The following is a 20,724-nucleotide window of genomic DNA, read 5'->3' on the forward strand; positions in this document are numbered from 1 at the left end:
GTGACGTTGATTTGAACATTGAAATGTTGCCAATTCCTAACCGAATATTCTACAACACAAATACAACGTTGGAACAACATACTTTTTGACTGGGTTTATTTAATGTCAGGTTGTGACGTTGATTTGACCATTGAAATTTGGTCATTTTCAAACCAATATTTTACAACACAAATACAACGTTGAAACAACATACTTTTTGATGACATTTATTCAATGTCAGGTTGTGACGTTGATTTGACCATTGAAATTTGGTCATTTTCAAACCAATATTTTACAACACAAATACAACGTTGAAACAACATACTTTTTGATGACATTTATTCAATGTCAGGTTGTGACGTTGATTTGACCATTGAAATTTGGTCATTTTCGAACCAATAATTTACAACACAAATACAACGTTGAAACAACATGCTTTTTGACAACGTTTATTCAATGTCAGGTTGTGACGTTGATTTGACCATTGAAATTTTGGTAATTTCCCAAGCAATATTCCACAACACAAAAACAACATTCTTTTTGACAACGTTTATTCAATGTCAGGTCGTGACGTTGATTTGACCATTGAAATTTGGTCATTTTCGAACCAATGTTCTCCAACACAAATACAACGTTGAAACAACATGCTTTTTGACAACGTTTATTCAATGTCAGGTTGTGACGTTGATTTGACCATTGAAATTTGCTCATTTTCGAACCAATATTTTACAACACAAATACAACGTTGAAACAACATGCTTTTTGACAAAATGTATACAATGTCAGGTTGTGACGTTGATTTGACCATTGACATTTGGTCAATTCTCAACCAATGTTCTCCAACTCAAACAACATTGAAACAACATGCTTTTTGACAATGTTTATTCAATGTCAGGTTGTGACGTTGATTTGACCATTGAAATTTGGTCATTTTCGAACCAATGTTCTCCAACACAAATACAACGTTGAAACAACATGCTTTTTGACCGAGTTTATTCAATGTCAGGTTGTGACATTAATTTGACCATTGAAATTTTGGTCATTTCCCAAGCAATATTGTACAACACAAAAACAATGTTGAAACAACATGCTTTTTGACAACGTTTATTCAATGTCAGGTTGTGACGTTGATTTGACCATTGAAATTTGGTCATTTTCAAACTAATATTTTACAACACAAATACGACGTTGAAACAACATGCTTTTTGACAAAATGTATACAATGTCAGGTTGTGACGTTGATTTGACCATTGAAATTTGGTCATTTTCAAACCAATGGTCTCCAACACAAACAACGTTGAAACAACATGCTTTTTGACAACGTTTATTCAATGTCAGGTTGTGAAGTTGATTTGAACATTGAAATTTGGTCAATTCCCAACCAATGTTCTCCAACACAAACAACGTTGAAACAACATGCTTTTTGACAACGTTTATTCAATGTCAGGTTGTGACGTTGATTTGACCATTGAAATTTGGTCATTTTCAAACCAATGGTCTCCAACACAAACAACGTTGAAACAACATGCTTTTTGACAACGTTTATTCAATGTCAGGTTGTGAAGTTGATTTGAGCATTGAAATTTGGTCAATTCCCAACCAATGTTCTCCAACACAAACAACGTTGAAACAACATGCTTTTTGACAACGTTTATTCAATGTCAGGTTGTGACGTTGATTTGAACATTGAAATTTTGGTCATTTCCCAAGCAATATTGTGCAACACAAAAACAACATTCTTTTTGACAACGTTTATTCAATGTCAGGTTGTGACGTTGATTTGAACATTGAAATTTTGGTCATTTCCCAACCAATATTGTACAACACAAACAACGTTGAAACAACATGCTTTTTGACAACATTTATTCAATGTCAGGTTGTGACGTTGATTTGACCATTGAAATTTGGTCATTTTCCAAGCAATATTGTACAACACAAAAACAACATTATTTTTTATGTTTATTCAATGTCAGGTTGTGACATTGATTTGACCATTGAAATTTGGTCAATTCCCAACCAATGTTCTCCAACACAAACAGCGTTGAAACAACATGCTTTTTGACAACGTTTATTCAATGTCAGGTTGTGACGTTGATTTGACCATTGACATTTTGGTCATTTCCCAACCAATGTTCTCCAACACAAACAACGTTGAAACAACATGCTTTTTGACAACGTTTATTCACTGTCAGGTTGTGACGTTGATTTGACCATTGAAATTTGGTCATTTCCCAACCAAAAACACGGCTCCAACTATGGACATCAAAGTCTCGATTTACAAATACAACTATTTTGCAAGGTTGTTTCAAAGTCATTTTTAAGGGACATGTATGGATAATCAACATTGTATCAATGTCTTGTGCCTGCCGGGGTGTTGGAAAAAAAAAAAGTGGTAGCAGAGGAGTTAAATGGTATTATTGGGGAGCAGCTCCACAGCCAAAGGGGACACTCAAATGAAACTGTCTGCAACCCAGTCAGTCTATCTATGTTTACCCTCTGGTTTTTGGCAGCAGGTGATACTGCCGGAGCCACACCAGCATCCTCTGACAGACAAATAAAACAAAGAGCAATGAAAACACAACCTCTTTGGCTGAGGTAATAAAGAGGTCTGTGCAACTTTTGAATTCGTGATTGTCTTTTCCAGCAGTCATATTCTGTTAAAAGTGCGTAAAATACCAAAGGCAGACATTTTGAAAGTTGGTTTTAATTGTTACTTGAAACCGAGGCTCTCAGCATCTTTACTGGCAGACAAGTCCATATTTGGTAGGTAAAGAGGTGTGCAAAAAAAAATAAAAATGCACGGGGTCCAGAAATGTGATCAAATTTGTGCAAGAAGATGAATCTCATTTGGCAGTGAGGAATCAAACACAGGATTCATTGGAAGCGAAGCGGCATAAGGCAGTATCGTGACCTGCTGTTACTCTGCGACTCAACACGCCAGGGGAGCTTGCACATGACAAACAAACCCTGATTACGAAATCAACGGGCTCTATCGCTTGCTTTGCTGTTGCCTAACTTCACATCTTATTCATTACGCAGTATTGCGCCTTCATTTCTGCTTGCGAAGTCCGCCCCCCCTGGCGAGCTTACAAGAAGCACTTTTCGGGTCCATCAACAATGCGGCCAGGAATATCTCAGACATGTGTACATCCAGTATACACATACTGTACATATATATTCACTGTACAAACATACATATACACATAATGTACATATACATACGTACACTCATGCATATAATCACGTTTCATCAAACATAAATTAACGCTGTTACCCTAGGGTAAACTGGGTAACACATGGCACACTGACAAAGCTTAACCTATTGTTACTATAACAATCTACAAGGTTAATATAGCTGGCTTCTCTTTCTTCCCCTCCATGTTTCTGCTTTCTTTTGTATCTCTAGTTATCATTACGTATATGTATTGTTGCATTTGGACAACTGTAGTGTTGATAAAATAGGGAAATTATTGGCATTATTCATTATCAATAGTGCTATTTCTATTGGTATTTGTATTGCTCCATTTGTAGTGTAATAATGCTCATTGTCATTAATGTTTTATTATTTATTTCACTAACTACTTTTTTGCTATCACTTTTACCATCATATTTGTACATATCGTATTTGCTGATGTTGCTCTATTGTTGTTGTTGTTGTGTTTGCTGTTGTTGTTTTTGTCTCTCTGTCTAATTCCCCTCTTATCCCCACAATTTCCCCCTCTGTCTTCCTTTTTTTCTTCTTTCCAACCCCTCCTGCTCCGGCCTGGCTGCACCAAATGATAATATAAATACATTTAATAAAGTCAAATGCAAACAAGGCAACAAGAGAAGTATCCCACACTTCTCTTTTGTAAAGTAAATTTGTACAGCCGATATAGGCATCTACAAACCCTGTTTCCATATGAGTTGGGAAATTGTGTTAGATGTAAATATAAACGGAATACAATGATTTGCAAATCCTTTTCAACCCATATTCAATTGAATGCACCACAAAGACAAGATATTTGATGTTCAAACTCATAAACTTTTTTTTTTTTTTGCGAATAATAATTAACTTAGAATTTCATGGCTGCAACACGTGCCAAAGTAGTTGGAAAAGGGCATGTTCACCACTTTGTTACATGGCCTTTCCTTTTAACAACACTCAGTAAATGTTTGGGAACTGAGGAGACACATTTTTTAAGCTTCTCAGGTGGAATTCTTTTCCATTCTTGCTTGATGTACAGCTTAAGTTGTTCAACAGTCCGGGGGTCTCCGTTGTGGTATTTTAGGCTTCATAATGCGCCACACATTTTCAATGGGAGACAGGTCTGGACTACAGGCAGGCCAGTCTAGTACCCGCACTCGTTTACTCTGAAGCCACGTTGATGTAACACGTGGCTTGGCAGTCTTGCTGAAATAAGCAGGGGCGTCCATGATAACGTTGCTTGGATGGCAACATATGTTGCTCCAAAACCTGTATGTATCTTTCAGCATTAATGGCGCCTTCACAGATGTGTAAGTTACCCATGTCTTGGGCACTAATACAGCCCCATACCATCACAGATGCTGGCTTTTCAACTTTGCGCCTATAACAATCCGGATGGTTCTTTTCCTCTTTGGTCCGGAGGACACGACCTCCACAGTTTCCAAAAACAATTTGAAATGTGGACTCGTCAGACCACAGAACACTTTTCCACTTTGTATCAGTCCATCTTAGATGAGCTCAGGCCCAGCGAAGCCGACGGCGTTTGTGGGTGTTGTTGATAAACGGTTTTCGCCTTGCATAGGAGAGTTTTAACTTGCACTTACAGATGTAGCGACCAACTGTAGTTACTGACAGTGGGTTTCTGAAGTGTTCCTGAGCCCATGTGGTGATATCCTTTACACACTGATGTCGCTTGTTGATGCAGTACAGCCTGAGGGATCGAAGGTCACGGGCTTAGCTGCTTACGTGTAGTGATTTCTCCAGATTCTCTGAACCCTTTGATGATATTACGGACCGTAGATGGTGAAATCCCTAAATTCCTTGCAATAGCTGTTTGAGAAAGGTTTTTCTTAAACTGTTCAACAATTTGCTCACGCATTTGTTGACAAAGTGGTGACCCTCGCCCCATCCTTGTTTGTGAATGACTGAGCATTTCATGGAATCTACTTTTATACCCAATCATGGCACCCACCTGTTCCCAATTTGCCTGTTCACCTGTGGGATGTTCCAAATAAGTGTTTGATGAGCATTCCTCAACTTTATCAGTATTTATTGCCACCTTTCCCAACTTCTTTGTCACGTGTTGCTGGCATCAAATTCTAAAGTTAATGATTATCTGCAAAACATTTTTTTTTTATCAGTTTGAACATCAAATATGTTGTCTTTTTAGCATATTCAACTGAATATGGGTTGAAAATGATTTGCAAATCATTGTATTCCATTTATATTTACATCTAACACAATTTCCCAACTCATATGGAAACGGGGTTTGTACATCAACAATATGATTTGCCTGAGAAGCTGGATAGGACAAAAAAAAAATAAAAAAAAAAAAAAAAAAATTAGCACTTCCTTCTTTTGCAATATATTTGATAAGTATTTATTTTTGAAATCAGCCTGACCTGATTCTTGATACTAATCTTTGTGATTAACACATTGTATCATATCATTGGACAAAATTGACCCTGATAAACTGTTGGTAGGTTAGATATAATTATTGAATATTAATACAATCAAGGGAAGGATTACTAATTAACATTCAATTGTTAACACTGAATACGTGGGAAAAATGGGCCTTTAGGCCAAAAAGGTTCAGAATCCCTGGTTTACTTAATGTACAAAACTTAAAACCAGTGAAGTTGGCACGTTGCGTAAATCGTAAATAAAAACAGAATACAATGATTTGCAAATCTTTTTCAACTTATATTCAATTGAATAGACTGCAAAGACAAGATATTTAATGTTCAAACTAGAAAACGTTATTTTTTGCAAATATTAGCTCATTTGGAATTTGATGCCTGCAACATGTTTCAAAAAAGCTGGCACAAGTAGCAAAAAAGACTGAAAGAGTTGAGGAATGCTCATCAAACACTGATTCGGAAAATCCCACAGGTGAACAGGCTAATTGGGAACAGGTGGGTGCCATGATTGGGTATAAAAGCAGCTTTAATGAAATGCTCAGTCATTCACAAACAAGGATGGGGCGAGGGTCACCACTTTGTCAACAAATGCCTGAGCAAATTGTTTAAGAACAACATTTCTCAACCAGCTATTGCAAGGAATTTAGGCATATCACCATCTACGGTCCGTAATATCATCAAAAGGTTCAGGGAATCTGGAGAAATCACAGCACGTAAGCAGCAAGGCTGAAAACTAGCATTGAATGCCCGTGACCTTCGATCCCTGCATCGGAAACCGACATCAGTGTGTAAAGGATATCACCACATGGGCTCAGGAACACTTCAGAAAACCACTGTCAGTAACTACAGTTTGTCGCTACATCTGTAAGTGCAAGTTAAAACTGTACAATGGAAAACGAAAGCCATTGATCAACAACACCCAGAAACGTCGCCGGCTTCGCTGGGTCCGAGCTCATCTAAGATGGACTGATGCAAAGTGGAAAAGTGTTCTGTGGTCTGACGAGTCCACATTTTAAATTGTTTTTGGAATCTGTGGACGTCGTGACCAAAGAGGAAAAGAACCATTTGGACTGTAATAGGGGCAAAGTTCAAAAGCCAGCATCTGTGATAGTATGGGAGTGTATTAGTGCCCAAGGCATGGGTAACTTACACATCTGAGAAGGCACCATTAATGCTGAAAGGTACATACAGGTTTTGGAGCAACATATGTTGCCATCCAAGCAATGTTATCATGGTTATTATGTTATACTGCTTATTTCAGTAAGACAATGCCCAAGCCTTGTGCCCGAGCTCATTTAAGATGGACTGATGCAAAGTGTAAAAGTGTTCTGTGGTCTCCCATTGAAAATGTGTGGCGCAATATGAAGCCTAAAATACCACAACGTAATTGAACAACTTAAGCTGTACATCAAACAAGAATGGGAAATAATTCCACCTGAAAAGCTTCATAAATTGGTCTCCTCAGTTCCCAAACGTTTACTGAGTGTTGTTAAAAGGAAAAGCCATGTAACACAGTGGTAAAAATGACCCTGTGCTAACTTTTTTTGCAATGTGTTGTTACCATTAAATTCTAAGTTAATGATTATTGCAAAAAAAATTTAAGTTTCTCAGTCTCAACATTAATTATATTGTCCTTGAAGTCTATTCAAATGAATATAAGTTGAAAATGATTTGCAAATCATTTTATTCTGTTTTTATTTACGATTTACACAACGTGCCAACTTCACTGGTTTTGTACTATAGGTTGATAAAAATCCCCTTAAAAAACTATAAAATGTTATTAGTATTTGTAATAAAGAGATAACACATGACTGGGATCGTTTGGAAACAATTAAGGTATGTAAATAAACGGTTACAAAATATTTTCGTACTGCGGCTTATAGTCTGGTGCGGCTAATATATGTAAAATATTTATTTCTTCTAAAATTTGGTGTATGCGGCTTAAATACCGGTGCCGAAAATACGGTTTTCATTGTCAACAAATCTCAAACCAAAAACTCATTCAGCGATCTTAAAAGTATCGGTGTCGGCTGTCACGACGTGGTTTTCGCTTACTGCAGGGTCGTTCTCCCAGGAAGGCAAACGGACGACTCCGGACAGGACTTGCAGGTAGGAACATGATTAAATTTTAAGAAACAATCAACGAGGTACAAAACAGTAAACGACCCGAAGGCAAGCGTGCCTATCGCACGCGGAAGCTAAGGCAAAAACTTAGGACATGAAACTATAGACATGAACCTCACGAAACTGTGGCATGAAACAAACACGAAACTGTGGCATGAAACAACTAGCATTAACTATGGCATAGAACAAACACAAAACTGTGGCATGAAACCAATAATGACTCCAGTCCGACTCACTGGCAAAGGCAGACTTAAATAGTCCTCTGATTAGAAGCAGGTGCGCGTAACCGAACACCAGAGGCAGGTGAAAATCATAAGTAGCCATGGTAACTAAAACAAACTCAGGTGTCAAACAGGAACTAAAAAGAGTCCAAAACTAACAGAACATAACAAAAACATCGGCGATACCAGCACTGTATGTACTTGGTATTGGATTGACACCAACACTCGCCCCCGGCTGTGAAAGTTAAATTTTTTGTGAATGAATGTAATGCACAACAGAGGTGTGTGTGTTGTGTCGTGTTGTGTTGTGTTGTGTGTGTGTTTTACCTGCACGAGGGCTGGGCGGGTATACTGGGGAACTGGCAGTCTCCATGGACACAGTAGTTCTTGTAGTGTTCTGGACAGGGTGTGTAGAGGCCGTCCGCCTGTCCGTTTCCTTTTCATAGACGATACAAAAAGAAACTACGGGTTGGAACTCGAAGATGGTCTGAGCGAAACGGATGAAGAAATGGCTCATTCTTTGCCAAACCGGTCATCAGGTGCACTTACGTGTGATGTCGGTCGGTGTAAAATGTCCAGCTCCGCCTTTGTTCCCATCTGGAAAAGGCCACAAAAACCATCAACATTAATCTCAGGTCAGACACCTGGCATCTATCCATTAGGAGATACACGTTTGAACAAATGCCACAGCGGGTAGCCGGAGTTCAACACTTTGGCCAGAGGCTCTCCGAAAAGGTGTGCGGCCCCTGCCAGGTAATGCATATAAAAAGGTACACACCGTCGTTTTCTATTATACATCACACAGGTAGAAAAGAGGAGTGTCCGAGGGGACCAGAGATAAGAGGAAATGGTGTTTTTTGCTCACTTTGCTGAAGCTGCTTGGAAAATTCCCCGTCACAATAGCAAAACAATCTCTTTCCACTCATTATCAGTTTATTGCAGTGATATTTTTTTTTTGTCCTTGGCCAGGAGAATTCTTTTCCACTGAGCAACTCTGGGAAAGTATTTTCAACCCCTTCACTGCTATGATGCAAAAGGAAGAAAGTAACAGAAAACACTGCGCTTTTGTCTTGCTTATTTACTCTCGGATATTGTCATGATCCGTGGTCCGGATCATGTTTTCCTTATGTTCTGTTAGTTCCTGTTTTTTGTGCACTCTTGTTTGTTTTGGTTGCCATGGTTGCATATTATTTTCACCTGCTGCTGGTGTTCGGACGCTCACCTGGCTCTAATAAAGAGATTATTTAAACCGCCTTTGCCAGTCGGTCGGGCTGGCATCATTCTGTCACGACGTGGTTTTCGCAGCTTACTGCGAGGTTTGTTCTCCCAGGATGCAAACGGACTATTCCGGACAAGGCTTGCGGGTAGGAACATATTTAATTATCTTCTCTCAAAAACAGACATGGGCAAATTAAGGCCCGGGGGCCGGATGTAGCCCATTGAGCTTTTCAATTTGGCCCGCTGGACATTCCCAAATAATTGTTTTAGATATTTAAGATGGAAAGTGTAGCTGCCATTACGATGTGCAGTGATGTTTTCTAATGACCGTAAGTCTTCAACTATACTAAGTCTTTCAATGCTTGGGATCTGCATGATATACTAGTTACTATGGTCATCTAATTAGTTACTATGGTCATCTAATTAATTACTATTATCATCTAATTCAGTGGTTCTTAACCTTGTTGGAGGTACCGAACCCCACCAGTTTCATATGCGCATTCAGCGAACCCTTCTTTAGTGAAAAATAAAATGTTTTTTTTTTAAATTCAAGACAAAGTTATATGTTTTTGGTAACACTTTCGTATGGGGAACATATTCTAAGTAACAAAGACTTAATTTAGAGTTATTTGGACACTAGGGGAACATATTCTAAGTAATAATGACTTAATTTAGGGTTATTTGGTTAGGGTTAGGATCAGGGTTATAATAAGGCCATGCATAAGGCATTAATTAGTACTTAATAATGACTATTTAAGAGCCAATATGTTACTAATTTGCACATTAATAAGCAACTAATTAATGGTGAATATGTTCCCCATACTAAAGTGTTACCCTGTTTTTTTTTTACTGGTGCACAAAATGAACCGTGCATGAACATCACCTTGTTCTAACAACAAAACCAACACAGTGCATGAACTCACAACAAATTACACACCTGCAAACCAGTCAGCTGTTGCCGTATCCGTAATACGCCAATAGGGAGAAGTTTGTATTTACACGATGAGTCGGGTGTGTTTTGACCTCCGCCGAACCCCTGAGGCCGACTCACCGAACCCCTAGGGTTCGATCGAACCCAGGTTAAGAACCACTGATCTAATTAGTTACTTTGGTCACTATGAGATATCCCAGATTGTAGGTGGGTTGTTTTTTTTACCCTTCATTATGTTGCATTTTGGTTGTGTTTCGGTTGATTGTAAAATATGTTGTCAATATTCAGTGTTTTATCCTTTATAGTTAATATTGTAAATCCCACATTCTTTATTTTCATGTACATTCTGGGTGTCTCATTCGGTAAAAAAAAGGTGAAATTCCATTCCGTTTTTTAAGGCGGGCTGTCATAACGTTTTTAGCTTTCAATCATTATTGTGAGGTTTTGTATTAGTGTTCCTAAAAAGAGACATACCGGCCCCCAGACACACTTTTTTTTATCTAAATCTGGCCCCCCGAGTCAAATAATTGCCCAGGCCTGCTCAAAAAGGTACAATAAATGGATAACTTACAAACAATTATTCTAACATCAGCTATATCATTTTATAATTTTATATCTGCTTGGGTGACTTAAGGGGATTATTAAAACACATTAAAATGCATTTTGGTGACTGCTGGCGTTTTTAATGATGTTTGTTTTTACACGTACCATATTTTCCAGACCACTAAATTTTAGATTAAAAAAAAATATTACCACGTATTAGCCGCACTGGACCAAAATCTGCAGATATACTGTATATGTTGCAAAATGTGTTATTTACACAGCCACATTTTGTAAATGTTTATTTACATACCTTAATTGTTTCCAAATAGAGATGTCCGATAATATCGGCCGATAAATGCTTTAAAATGTAATATCGGATATTATCGGTATTGTTTTTTTTTATTATCGGTATCATTTTTTTAATTTAATTTTTTTTTTTTTTTAATCAAGATAAAAAACACAAGATACACTTACAATTAGTGCACCAAACCAAAAAACCTCCCTCCCCCATTTACACTCATTCACACAAAAGGGTTGTTTCTTTCTGTTATTAATATTGTGGTTCCTACATTATATATCAATATATATCAATACAGTCTGCAAGGGATACAGTCCGTAAGCACACATGATTGTGCGTGCTGCTGGTCCACTAATAGTACTAACCTTTAACAGTTAATTTTACCCATTTTCATTAATTACTAGTTTTTATGTAACTGTTTTTATATTGTTTTACTTTCTTTTTTATTCAAGAAAATGTTTTTAATTTATTTATCTTATTTTATTTTATTAATTTAAAAAAAAAAGGACCTTATCTTCACCATACCTGGTTGTCCAAATTAGGCATAATAATGTGTTAATTCCACGACTGTATATATCAGTATCGGTTGATATCGGTATCGGTAATTAAAGATTTGGTCAATATCGGAATATCAGATACCGGCAAAAAGCCATTATCGGACATCCCTAGTCTAAATGATGAGCTTCACTTTTGAATCTTCTGAGAGTTTTATCGAGCCTTATATAATTTGTTTCTGTAGCTGCTTGGAGTGATTGAAACAAATTGCATAAAGTATGTTGTGATCAATCTGCTTATTCTGCCCCAAAGCGTGTCGAACGTGGGAACTCACTTTTCCATTCTTGGCCCCAAAGCTGGTTAGAATTGATTGCTGTGTCCCTAATTACATCTTAAAGCTTTTGTCTTGAATCTCGAATCAATTGTCCTCAAAAGGCCCCGCGGAGTCAAAATGTACTCATGCACACTGTGATTTGAGCACCTGTCGTCATTGTCACAGTGGACGAGAGTCGTTGGTAGTTACGTAACGCCGGGCGAATGAAAGGTTCGGTCATTCAAGGTTTTCAGCTTCACCCAGATGGACTGACAATGTGAGTCAATTTATGGCTTTAACTACACTGACTAATACAATATCTGTAACCCGGCAACGGTAACAAACAGTGAATGCGAACGAGAGCTATTACACTGAAAGGTGATTAACATTCCGTAATGCTGAATGGTGAAAGCTTTTAGGGCATGGAAGATTATCTCTGCAGACTTTGCCAAAGTATGGTCATTTTTGTCATCTTAGCTAGAGGTGTAGTAGCGTCTGGATACAACTTTTAGATTTTTATATCGATATTGGAGCCCGGGGTTGGAATTGGGGGTTAAATCACCAAAAATGATTCCCGAGCGTGGCCACCGCTGCTGCTCACTGCTCCCCTCACCTCCCAGGGGGTGGAAAAAGGGGATGGGTGTTGTAATTTCACCACATCTAGTGTGTGTGTGACTATCAGTGGTACTTTACCTTTAACTTGAGTATTCTCTGATAACGATATTGATCCAATACGATATCGTACATACCGTATTTTTCGGAGTATAAATCGCACCGGCCGAAAATGCATAATAAAGAAGGAAAAAAATCATTTATAAGTCGCACTGGAGTATAAGTCACATTTTTGGGGGGAAATTTATTTGATAAAAGCCAACACCAAGAATAGACATTTGAAAGGCAATTTAAAACTAGTCCTAAGTGTCCCAATACTTTAGTCCAGTTTTAGTCCTAAGTGTCCCAATACTTTTCTCAAGTTGTAGTCCTAAGTGTCCCAATACTTTCGTCCAGTGTAGGTGTCCCAATACTTTTGTCCAGTGGTAGTCCTAAGTGTCCCAATACTTTTGTCCAGTTTTAGTCCTAAATGTCGTAATACTTTTGTCTAGTGGTAGTCCCAAGTGGCCCAATACTTTTGTCAAGTTCTGTCCTAAGTGTCCCAATACTATTGTCCAGTTGTAGTCCTAAGTGTCCCAAAACTTTTGTCAAGTTTTAGTCCTAAGTGTCCCAATACTTTTGTCAAGTTGTAGTCCTAAGTGTCCCAATGCTTTTGTCCAGACTACCAATACTTTTGTGAAGTATTAGTCCCAAGTGGCCCAATAATTATGTCAAGTTGTAGTCCTAAGTGTCCCAATACTTGTGTCCAGTGTAGGTGTCCCAATACTTTAGGAGCAGTATTTTCTGCGTTTTATTCAAAAATTGCGGTAAAGCGCAATTTTGAGATTTGGGGTTAGGTTTTTTTATTAGATCGCAATTTTTGTCAGTCCTGATGTGTGTGTTCAGTTTGGTGAGTTTTGAAGCATGTTAAGGGGGTCAAATTACAGCTCAAAGAGGCAAAAGTGACTGTTTTTAGTACATTTTTGTCTTGAAGGGGGAATTGCCAACTTCCTGTTGATTTTTGCCTGACAATGTACAATTGTGAAATGTAAGTCTAAGTCAGACCTACATAGAGGTATTTTTTTCATGTCTCTCCGTCCTTCCTAGTGAGAGTTACAGGCAGTCTAGTTTTTTTTTTCCTAGGGGGCGCTAGAGCGCAATTTTGAGTTTTGCGTTTCGTTTTTTTTATTAAAAGGCAATTTTCGCAGGTCCTGATGTGTGGGTCAAATATGGTGAGTTTTGAAGCATGTTAAGTGGGTCAAATTACAGCTCAAAGAGGCGGCCGGTATAATAATAATAAAGAATAAAACCTTACAAATTCAATAGGTCCTTATGTCCCATTGCAAAAGGACTCCCGTTGGGATTCCTTTTACAATGGGCCATGCGGGCCCTAATAAATAAAGAATAGTGAACAACAGGCTGAATAAGTGTACGTTATATGAGGCATAAATAACCAACTGAGAACGTGCCTGGTATGTTAACGTAACATATTATGCTATCAATCAATCAATCAATCTTTATTTATATAGCCCTAAATCACAAGTGTCTCAAAGGGCTGCACAAGCCACAACGACATCCTCGGTACAAAGCCCACATACGGGCAAGGAAAAACTCACCCCAGTGGGACGTCGATGTGAATGACTATGAGAAACCTTGGAGAGGACCGCATATGTGGGTAACCCCCCCCCTCTAGGGGAGACCGAAAGCAATGGATGTCGAGTGGGTCTGACATAATATTGTGAGAGTCCAGTCCATAGTGGATCCAACATAATAGTAGTAAGAGTCCAGTCCATAGTGGGGCCAGCAGGACACCATCCCGAGCGGAGACGGGTCAGCAGCGCAGAGATGTTCCCAGCCGATGCACAGGCGAGCGGTCCACCCCGGGTCCCGACTCTGGACAGCCAGCACTTCATCCATGGCCACCGGACCTGTGCCCCCCTCCCTCAAGGAAAAGGGGAGCAGAGGAGAAAAGAAAAGAAACGGCAGATCAACTGGTCTAACAGGGGGGCTATTTAAAGGCTAGAGTATACAAATGAGTTTTAAGATGGGACTTAAATGCTTCTACTGAGGTAGCATCTCTAATTGTTACCGGGAGGGCATTCCATAGTACTGGAGCCCGAATAGAAAACGCTCTATAGCCCGCAGACTTTTTTTGGGCTCTGGGAATCACTAATAAGCCGGAGTTCTTTGAACGCAGATTTCTTGCCGGGACATATGGTACAATGCAATCGACAAGATAGGACGGAGCTAGACCGTGTAGTATTTTATACGTAAGTAGTAAAACCTTAAAGTCACTTCTTAAGTGCACAGGAAGCCAGTGCAGGTGAGCCAGTATAGGCGTAATATGATCAAACTTTCTTGTTCTTGTCAAAAGTCTAGCAGCCGCATTTTGTACCAACTGTAATTTTTTAATGCTAGACATAGGGAGACCCGAAAATAATACGTTACAGTAGTCGAGACGAGACGTAACGAACGCATGAATAATGATCTCAGCGTCGCTAGTGGATAAAATAGAACGAATTTTAGCGATATTACGGAGATGAAAGAAGGCCGTTTTAGTAACACTCTTAATGTGTGATTCAAACGAGAGAGTTGGGTCGAAGATAATACCCAGATTCTTTACTGATTCGCCTTGTGTAATTGTTTGGTTGTCAAATGTTAAGGTGGTATTATTAAATAAATGTCGGTGTTTAGCAGGACCGATAATCAGCATTTCCGTTTTCTTGGCGTTGAGTTGCAAGAAGTTAGCGGACATCCATTGTTTAATTTCATTAAGACACGCCTCCAGCTGACACGCCTCCAGCTGACATGCTAAGAGTCATTCAAATAACTATAACATATAGAACATGCTATACGTTTACCAAACAATCTGTCACTCCTAATCGCTAAATCCCATGAAATCTTATACGTCTAGTCCAGGGGTCGGCAACCCAAAATGTTGAAAGAGCCATATTAGACCAAAAATACAAAAACAAATCTGTCTGGAGCCACAAAAAAAAATTAAAAGCCATATTACATACAGATAGTGTGTCATGAGATATAAATTGAATAAAGAGGACTTAAAGGAAACTAAATGAGCTCAAATATAGCTACAAATGAGGCATTATGATGCAATATGTACATATAGCTAGCCTAAATAGCATGTTAGCATCAATTAGCTAGCAGTCATGCATGGACCAAATATGCCCGATTAGCACTCCACACAAGTCAATAACATCAACAAAACTCACCTTTGTGCATTCATGCACAACGTTAAAAGTTTGGTGGACAAAATGAGACAGAAAAAGAAGTGGCATAAAACACATCCTAGAAAGTCGGAGAAAGTTATACATGTAAACAAACTACGGGGAGTTCAAGGACCGCCAAAATTAGTAGGACAAAACGGCGCTCGCCAAATACTCGAATCAGTGAAGCATGTTTAATATAAACAGTGGGATTTATAACAATTAGGGAGGTTTGTGTCATGTTTGGCCTCCTACAGAAACCATATTAAAACAAAAAATAAATTATTACCCCTCATCTTTTTCCATTTTTCATACATCTTTGGAAAAGCTCCAGGGAGCCACTAGGGCGGCGCTAGAGCCGCGGGTTGCCGACCCCTGGTCTAGTCTCTTACAAGAATGAGCTAAATAATATTATTTGGATATTTTACGGTAATGTGTTAATAATTTCACACATAAGTCGCTCCTGAGTATAAGTCCCACCCCCGGGCCAAACTATGAAAAAAACTGCGACTTATAGTCCGAAAAATACGGTACTTGTATTTTGTAGTCTTAGAAAAGGCTTGATTACCGTGATATGCAAATAGTTATTAAAACAAACAAACAAAAAACAAGTAAAGACACTGACAAGGTGTGTTATTGTTTGTGCTATGGCCCTATCCTTTGTACGAGTTTGTTCACTGCAGGTGCTGCTGTGTCAGAACTCCAAACCGGAAGTACAAGTGCGGTTCCGTCTAATTGTCCAGATCGTTTCTACTCGTATAGATTCTTCATTCATCACCCCGAGCAATGTTTGTAAGTTTTACAATGCAACTAAAACTATTTTTATTGTGAATGTAGGAAAGTTTTAATGCTATCATAATGTAATTAACTAGTGTTGTTAGTATTAGTTGATATGCTAACATGTTTACCCGGTGTGCGTGTTAGTAGTATTAACTTACAATGGCATTTTTTTTGTATTGTTTCAGTTTCACAAATTCCTCAGCAAACTCACCAAGACATTATGGACTTATTGAGTCTGTTTAGCTGATCGGAGAGGTAGCTTTCGCAGCTAGTGGGTCCCTGACGATGACTTCTGTTTTGTTTGATCGGCCGTTTTACTGCCGTGTTACAGGCTCCATTTGGAAACAATAAAGGGATACATATATATAAACATTTATGTCAGAATAATTGTATCTAAGTTATCACAAAACTTTGTGTTGAATTGAGTTCAGCTCGCCCTGCGAGAAGACAAAAGCCGTCTTTGATCCTACCAAGAAGAAGGCTTGTAAAACTCCACTGTGTAGGATGGGAAGCAACACGAAGGTGTTCTGTTTCTTTGATGTATTGTAATCCACAGAAAGATGTTGTCTTGACCCGAGAACTACAAAGCGTAGAGGAAGCAGGACCAGGCTCCCCTCCAGACGACCTCTTCTTTGAACTGTTTTACGACCTTTTCTTTGAACTGTTTTGTAATCAAAGGCAATGGCTGTTTACGACCGCCATCCCTTTAGAAACAGCTGTTGCCATGTAATCAGGGAAAGTCTAAATAAAAGAGGAGGCATACAATCTTTCGTAGAGCGTGGTGAGACACTGTGCAAGGGTACAGTATCTACTCGTTTCTCCTCATTGAGCCAAATTTAATTCTGCCTCTGTTTAATTCCGTGCTTCTTGCCTTGTTTAATAGATGTCATCAGTGTTTGAACCTGACAATTTACAAAATATTTCTGTAAAAATAATTCATTTTCAATGCATACATCTGCAACTTATGGTCTTGTTAATGTATGGAAACTTATTTTTTCTGCTAAGATTTAGTGGGTGAGGCTTATAAACCAGTGTGCTCTATATTCCGAAAAATACGATAAGGTTAGTCAATCAAAGAAAAATGGTGTGCATGAAAAACATTAACTTATCTATTATTTATTATGAACCGTCTGGAATGAACTTGAGTTAAAATGGAGTGGTCATAAAAAAAAAAAAAAAATGAAACCATTCATTAAGCTCATGACACAGTAAGTTGAATGATGCGGACACGTTTGTTACTGAACACTTTCTACTACATTCCTGCCTTGGAGACGTATGCATACGTAATATGCAACTATAATTATTTGACATTTGTTTACATTGACAAATTTTGCGTTTTAGATCGCAACATTGACACGTGATATTGTGTGCTTAGCTGTTGTGTAGCTGCCAGCTCCTAGTCTTCTATAGCCTACCATGTTTATCTTTTGTAAATTAAAGTACTGCACTAAAACACAATAGAAAGACTATACTTGTTCACATTTACTGTTAACTGGCTGTCAAGTTTAGCACAAGTAAGCATGGATTTTAGATAATAATCATATACTTTTTTGCAGATATCGGATCAACATCAGATTGGGAAACCCCTCGCCATGGGGGAGCAAAGAGAATGTTTAGCTCCACAAGCTACATTTTTTAAATCCTTGACCTCGCTTCACCTTCACACCCCCCCTCCCTCTCTCTCACACACACACAGACGCTGCAAGTGTGAAGTCCTCCTGTGGGTTTTACATGAGCAGCTTGTGAGCCGAGATGCGGCTTCACACGGGGGGTATGCATGAATAGAAAGGTATGCGTGTATTCAAAACAAGAGCACACTTGACAGCGCACGCAAAGCTGATCCACCAAACTAGAGTGCTGATGATCAGAACGCCCACAATACTGGGAGGAGAAAACGCAAATTGACATTATTTTGCGCACACGGTGTGATTTATCAAGACGAAAACTGTTTTGCAGGAGCTGTTGCACGTCTAAATTTAGAAAGTCTAGAAAGGACTGGCAGTTGCGCAGAGGTCGCTGTGAGAAAGGAGGCGATTGCTCTGAAGCTCAGTTCTACATATGCTTGTACGGACAGTGAACAATTAAAAGTATTAGACATTATTCAGCTGTCAGGTTCAAACACTGATGACATCTATTAAACAAGACAAGAAGCAAAGAATCAAACAGAGACAGAATTCAATTTGGACTCAATTGAGGAGAGTCGCCTGTACACTGTACCCTTGCACAGTATCTCAGCACGCTTTGGCGAAAGATTGTACTCCTCCTTCTTTATTTGACTTTCTCCGACCACATGACCACAGCTGCTTCCAGAGGGAAGTGGGTCGTAAACAGCGTTGCCTTTGGTTACCAAACAGTTCAAAAGAAGAGGTCGTAAAATAGTTCAAAAAGGAGGTTCAAGAAGAGGTCGCCTGGAGGGGAGTCTGGTCCTGCTTCCTCTCCGCTTTGAAGTCCTTGGGTTAGAATATTATCTTTCTGTTGATTACCATACATGAAAGAAAACAGAACACCTTAATTTTGCCTCCCCCCCCCCTACACAGTGGAGTTTTACGAGCCTTACTCTTGGTAGGTTCCAAAGACAGCTTTTGTCTTCTCACCAGACACTCAATGTAACACAAAGTTTTTGTGATAACTTACAAACAATTATTCTAACATCAGCAATATCATTTTATAATTTTATATCTGCTGGGGTGACTTAAGGGGATTATTATAACACATTAAAATGCGTTTTGGTGACTGCTGGCGTTTTTAATGATGTTCGTTTTTACACGTACCATATTTTCCGGACCACTAAATTTTAGATTAAAAAAAAATATTACCACGTATTAGCCGCACTGGACCAAAATCTGCAGATATATATGTTGCAAAATGTGTTATTTACACAGCAATATTTTGTAAAAGTTTATTTACATACCTTAATTGTTTCCAAATAGAGATGTCCGATAATATCGGCCGATACATGCTTTAAAATGTAATATCTGAAATTATCGGTATCGATTTTTTTTATCATCGGCATCGTTATTATTATTATTATTATTATTATAATTTTTTTATTAAATCAACATAAAAAACACAAGATATACTTACAATTAGTAAAACCTCCCTCCCCCATTTACACTCATTCACACAAAAGGGTTGTTTCTTTCTGTTATTAATATTCTGGTTCCTACATTATATATCAATATATATCAATACAGTCTGCAGGGATACAGTACGTAAGCACACATGATTGTGTGTGCTGCTGGTCCACTAATAGTACTAACCTTTAACAGTTAATTTTACTCATTTTCATTAATTATTAGTTTCTATGTAACTGTTTTAATATTGTTTTACTTGTTTTTATTTAAGAAAATATTTTTAATTTATTTATCTTATTTTATTTTATTAATTTTTTTTAAAAAGGACCTTATCTTCACCAGACCTGGTTTTCCATGAAATTAGATTGTTTAAAAGGTTCTTAAAAACCAGGTCCAGTCCAGATTATGTCTAGGTCGGGCTCAGCAACACACACCTTCATTTATGTACACTCAAAATTTGGGAACTTCAACAACAGATTGCATATAATCTGAAAACAAAATTAAAATTTCAAAATAAGCATTTGGTAAACCTTGTTACATTGTTTAATGCATCCAGCGGGGCATCACAACAAAATTAGGCATAATAATGTGTTAATACCACAACTGTATATATCGGTATCGGTTGATATCGGAATCAGTAATTAAGAGTTGGACAATATCGGAATATCGGATATCGGCAAAAAAGCCATTATTGGACATCCCTATTTCCAAACGGTGTCTGTAACACGGCAGTAAAACGGCTGATCAAACAAAACAGAAATCATCGTCAGGGCTCACTAGCTGCGGAAGCTAGCGCTCCAATCAGCTAAACAGTCTTAACTCCACATTGACGTTATAGTGAATTTACTGAGGAATTTGTGAAACTGAAACAATTCAAAAATAATGCCAAGTTAACAATACTAACACAGACACTCGTAATCATGTGAACATATTAGCTGATGCTAACGACGCTAGCTTCACAGCACGTACAAATATGCATGAAAACACTCCTACAGACATCACACATGGGAAGGTTTAGCAAGTATAAACAGTTTTAGTTATATTGTAAAACTTACAAACGTTGCTTGGAGTTATGAATGAAGAATCCACACGAGTAGATACGCTATGGATGGCTAGAAGACTGAACGGCTCTTGGCTTAAAAGCACTAAATGGAAGGACACTGCAGCACCTGCAGTGAGCAAACTTGTCCAAAAGATGGTGCCATAGCACAAACAATAAAACACGTTTCAAGTTGCTTTTTTTTTAACCTAATTTTTGTCAAGACAGTTAATGTAAAAAAATCCATACATTATAACGTTTTACAAGCCGCAAGGTTCAAAGTGTAT

The 20,724-nt window shown here is 38.3% G+C and overlaps 1 protein-coding gene across 2 annotated transcripts in view; it reads right to left on the minus strand.

The window, feature by feature from the left end:
• LOC133574376 (tomoregulin-2-like) overlaps window positions 1–20,724 on the minus strand; it is a 381,317-nt gene that overhangs the window by 20,599 nt on the left and 339,994 nt on the right. For both annotated transcript variants that reach the window (XM_061926544.2, XM_061926545.2), the window contains exons 7-8: window positions 8,481–8,528; window positions 8,259–8,367 (exon numbers count right to left, since the gene is read on the minus strand). In XM_061926544.2, the coding sequence (XP_061782528.1) occupies window positions 8,259–8,367; window positions 8,481–8,528 (157 nt within the window). The remainder of the gene's footprint in view (window positions 1–8,258; window positions 8,368–8,480; window positions 8,529–20,724) is intronic.

Source organism: Nerophis lumbriciformis, linkage group LG31 (assembly GCF_033978685.3).
Source record: "Nerophis lumbriciformis linkage group LG31, RoL_Nlum_v2.1, whole genome shotgun sequence".
Lineage (NCBI taxonomy): Eukaryota > Metazoa > Chordata > Actinopteri > Syngnathiformes > Syngnathidae > Nerophis > Nerophis lumbriciformis.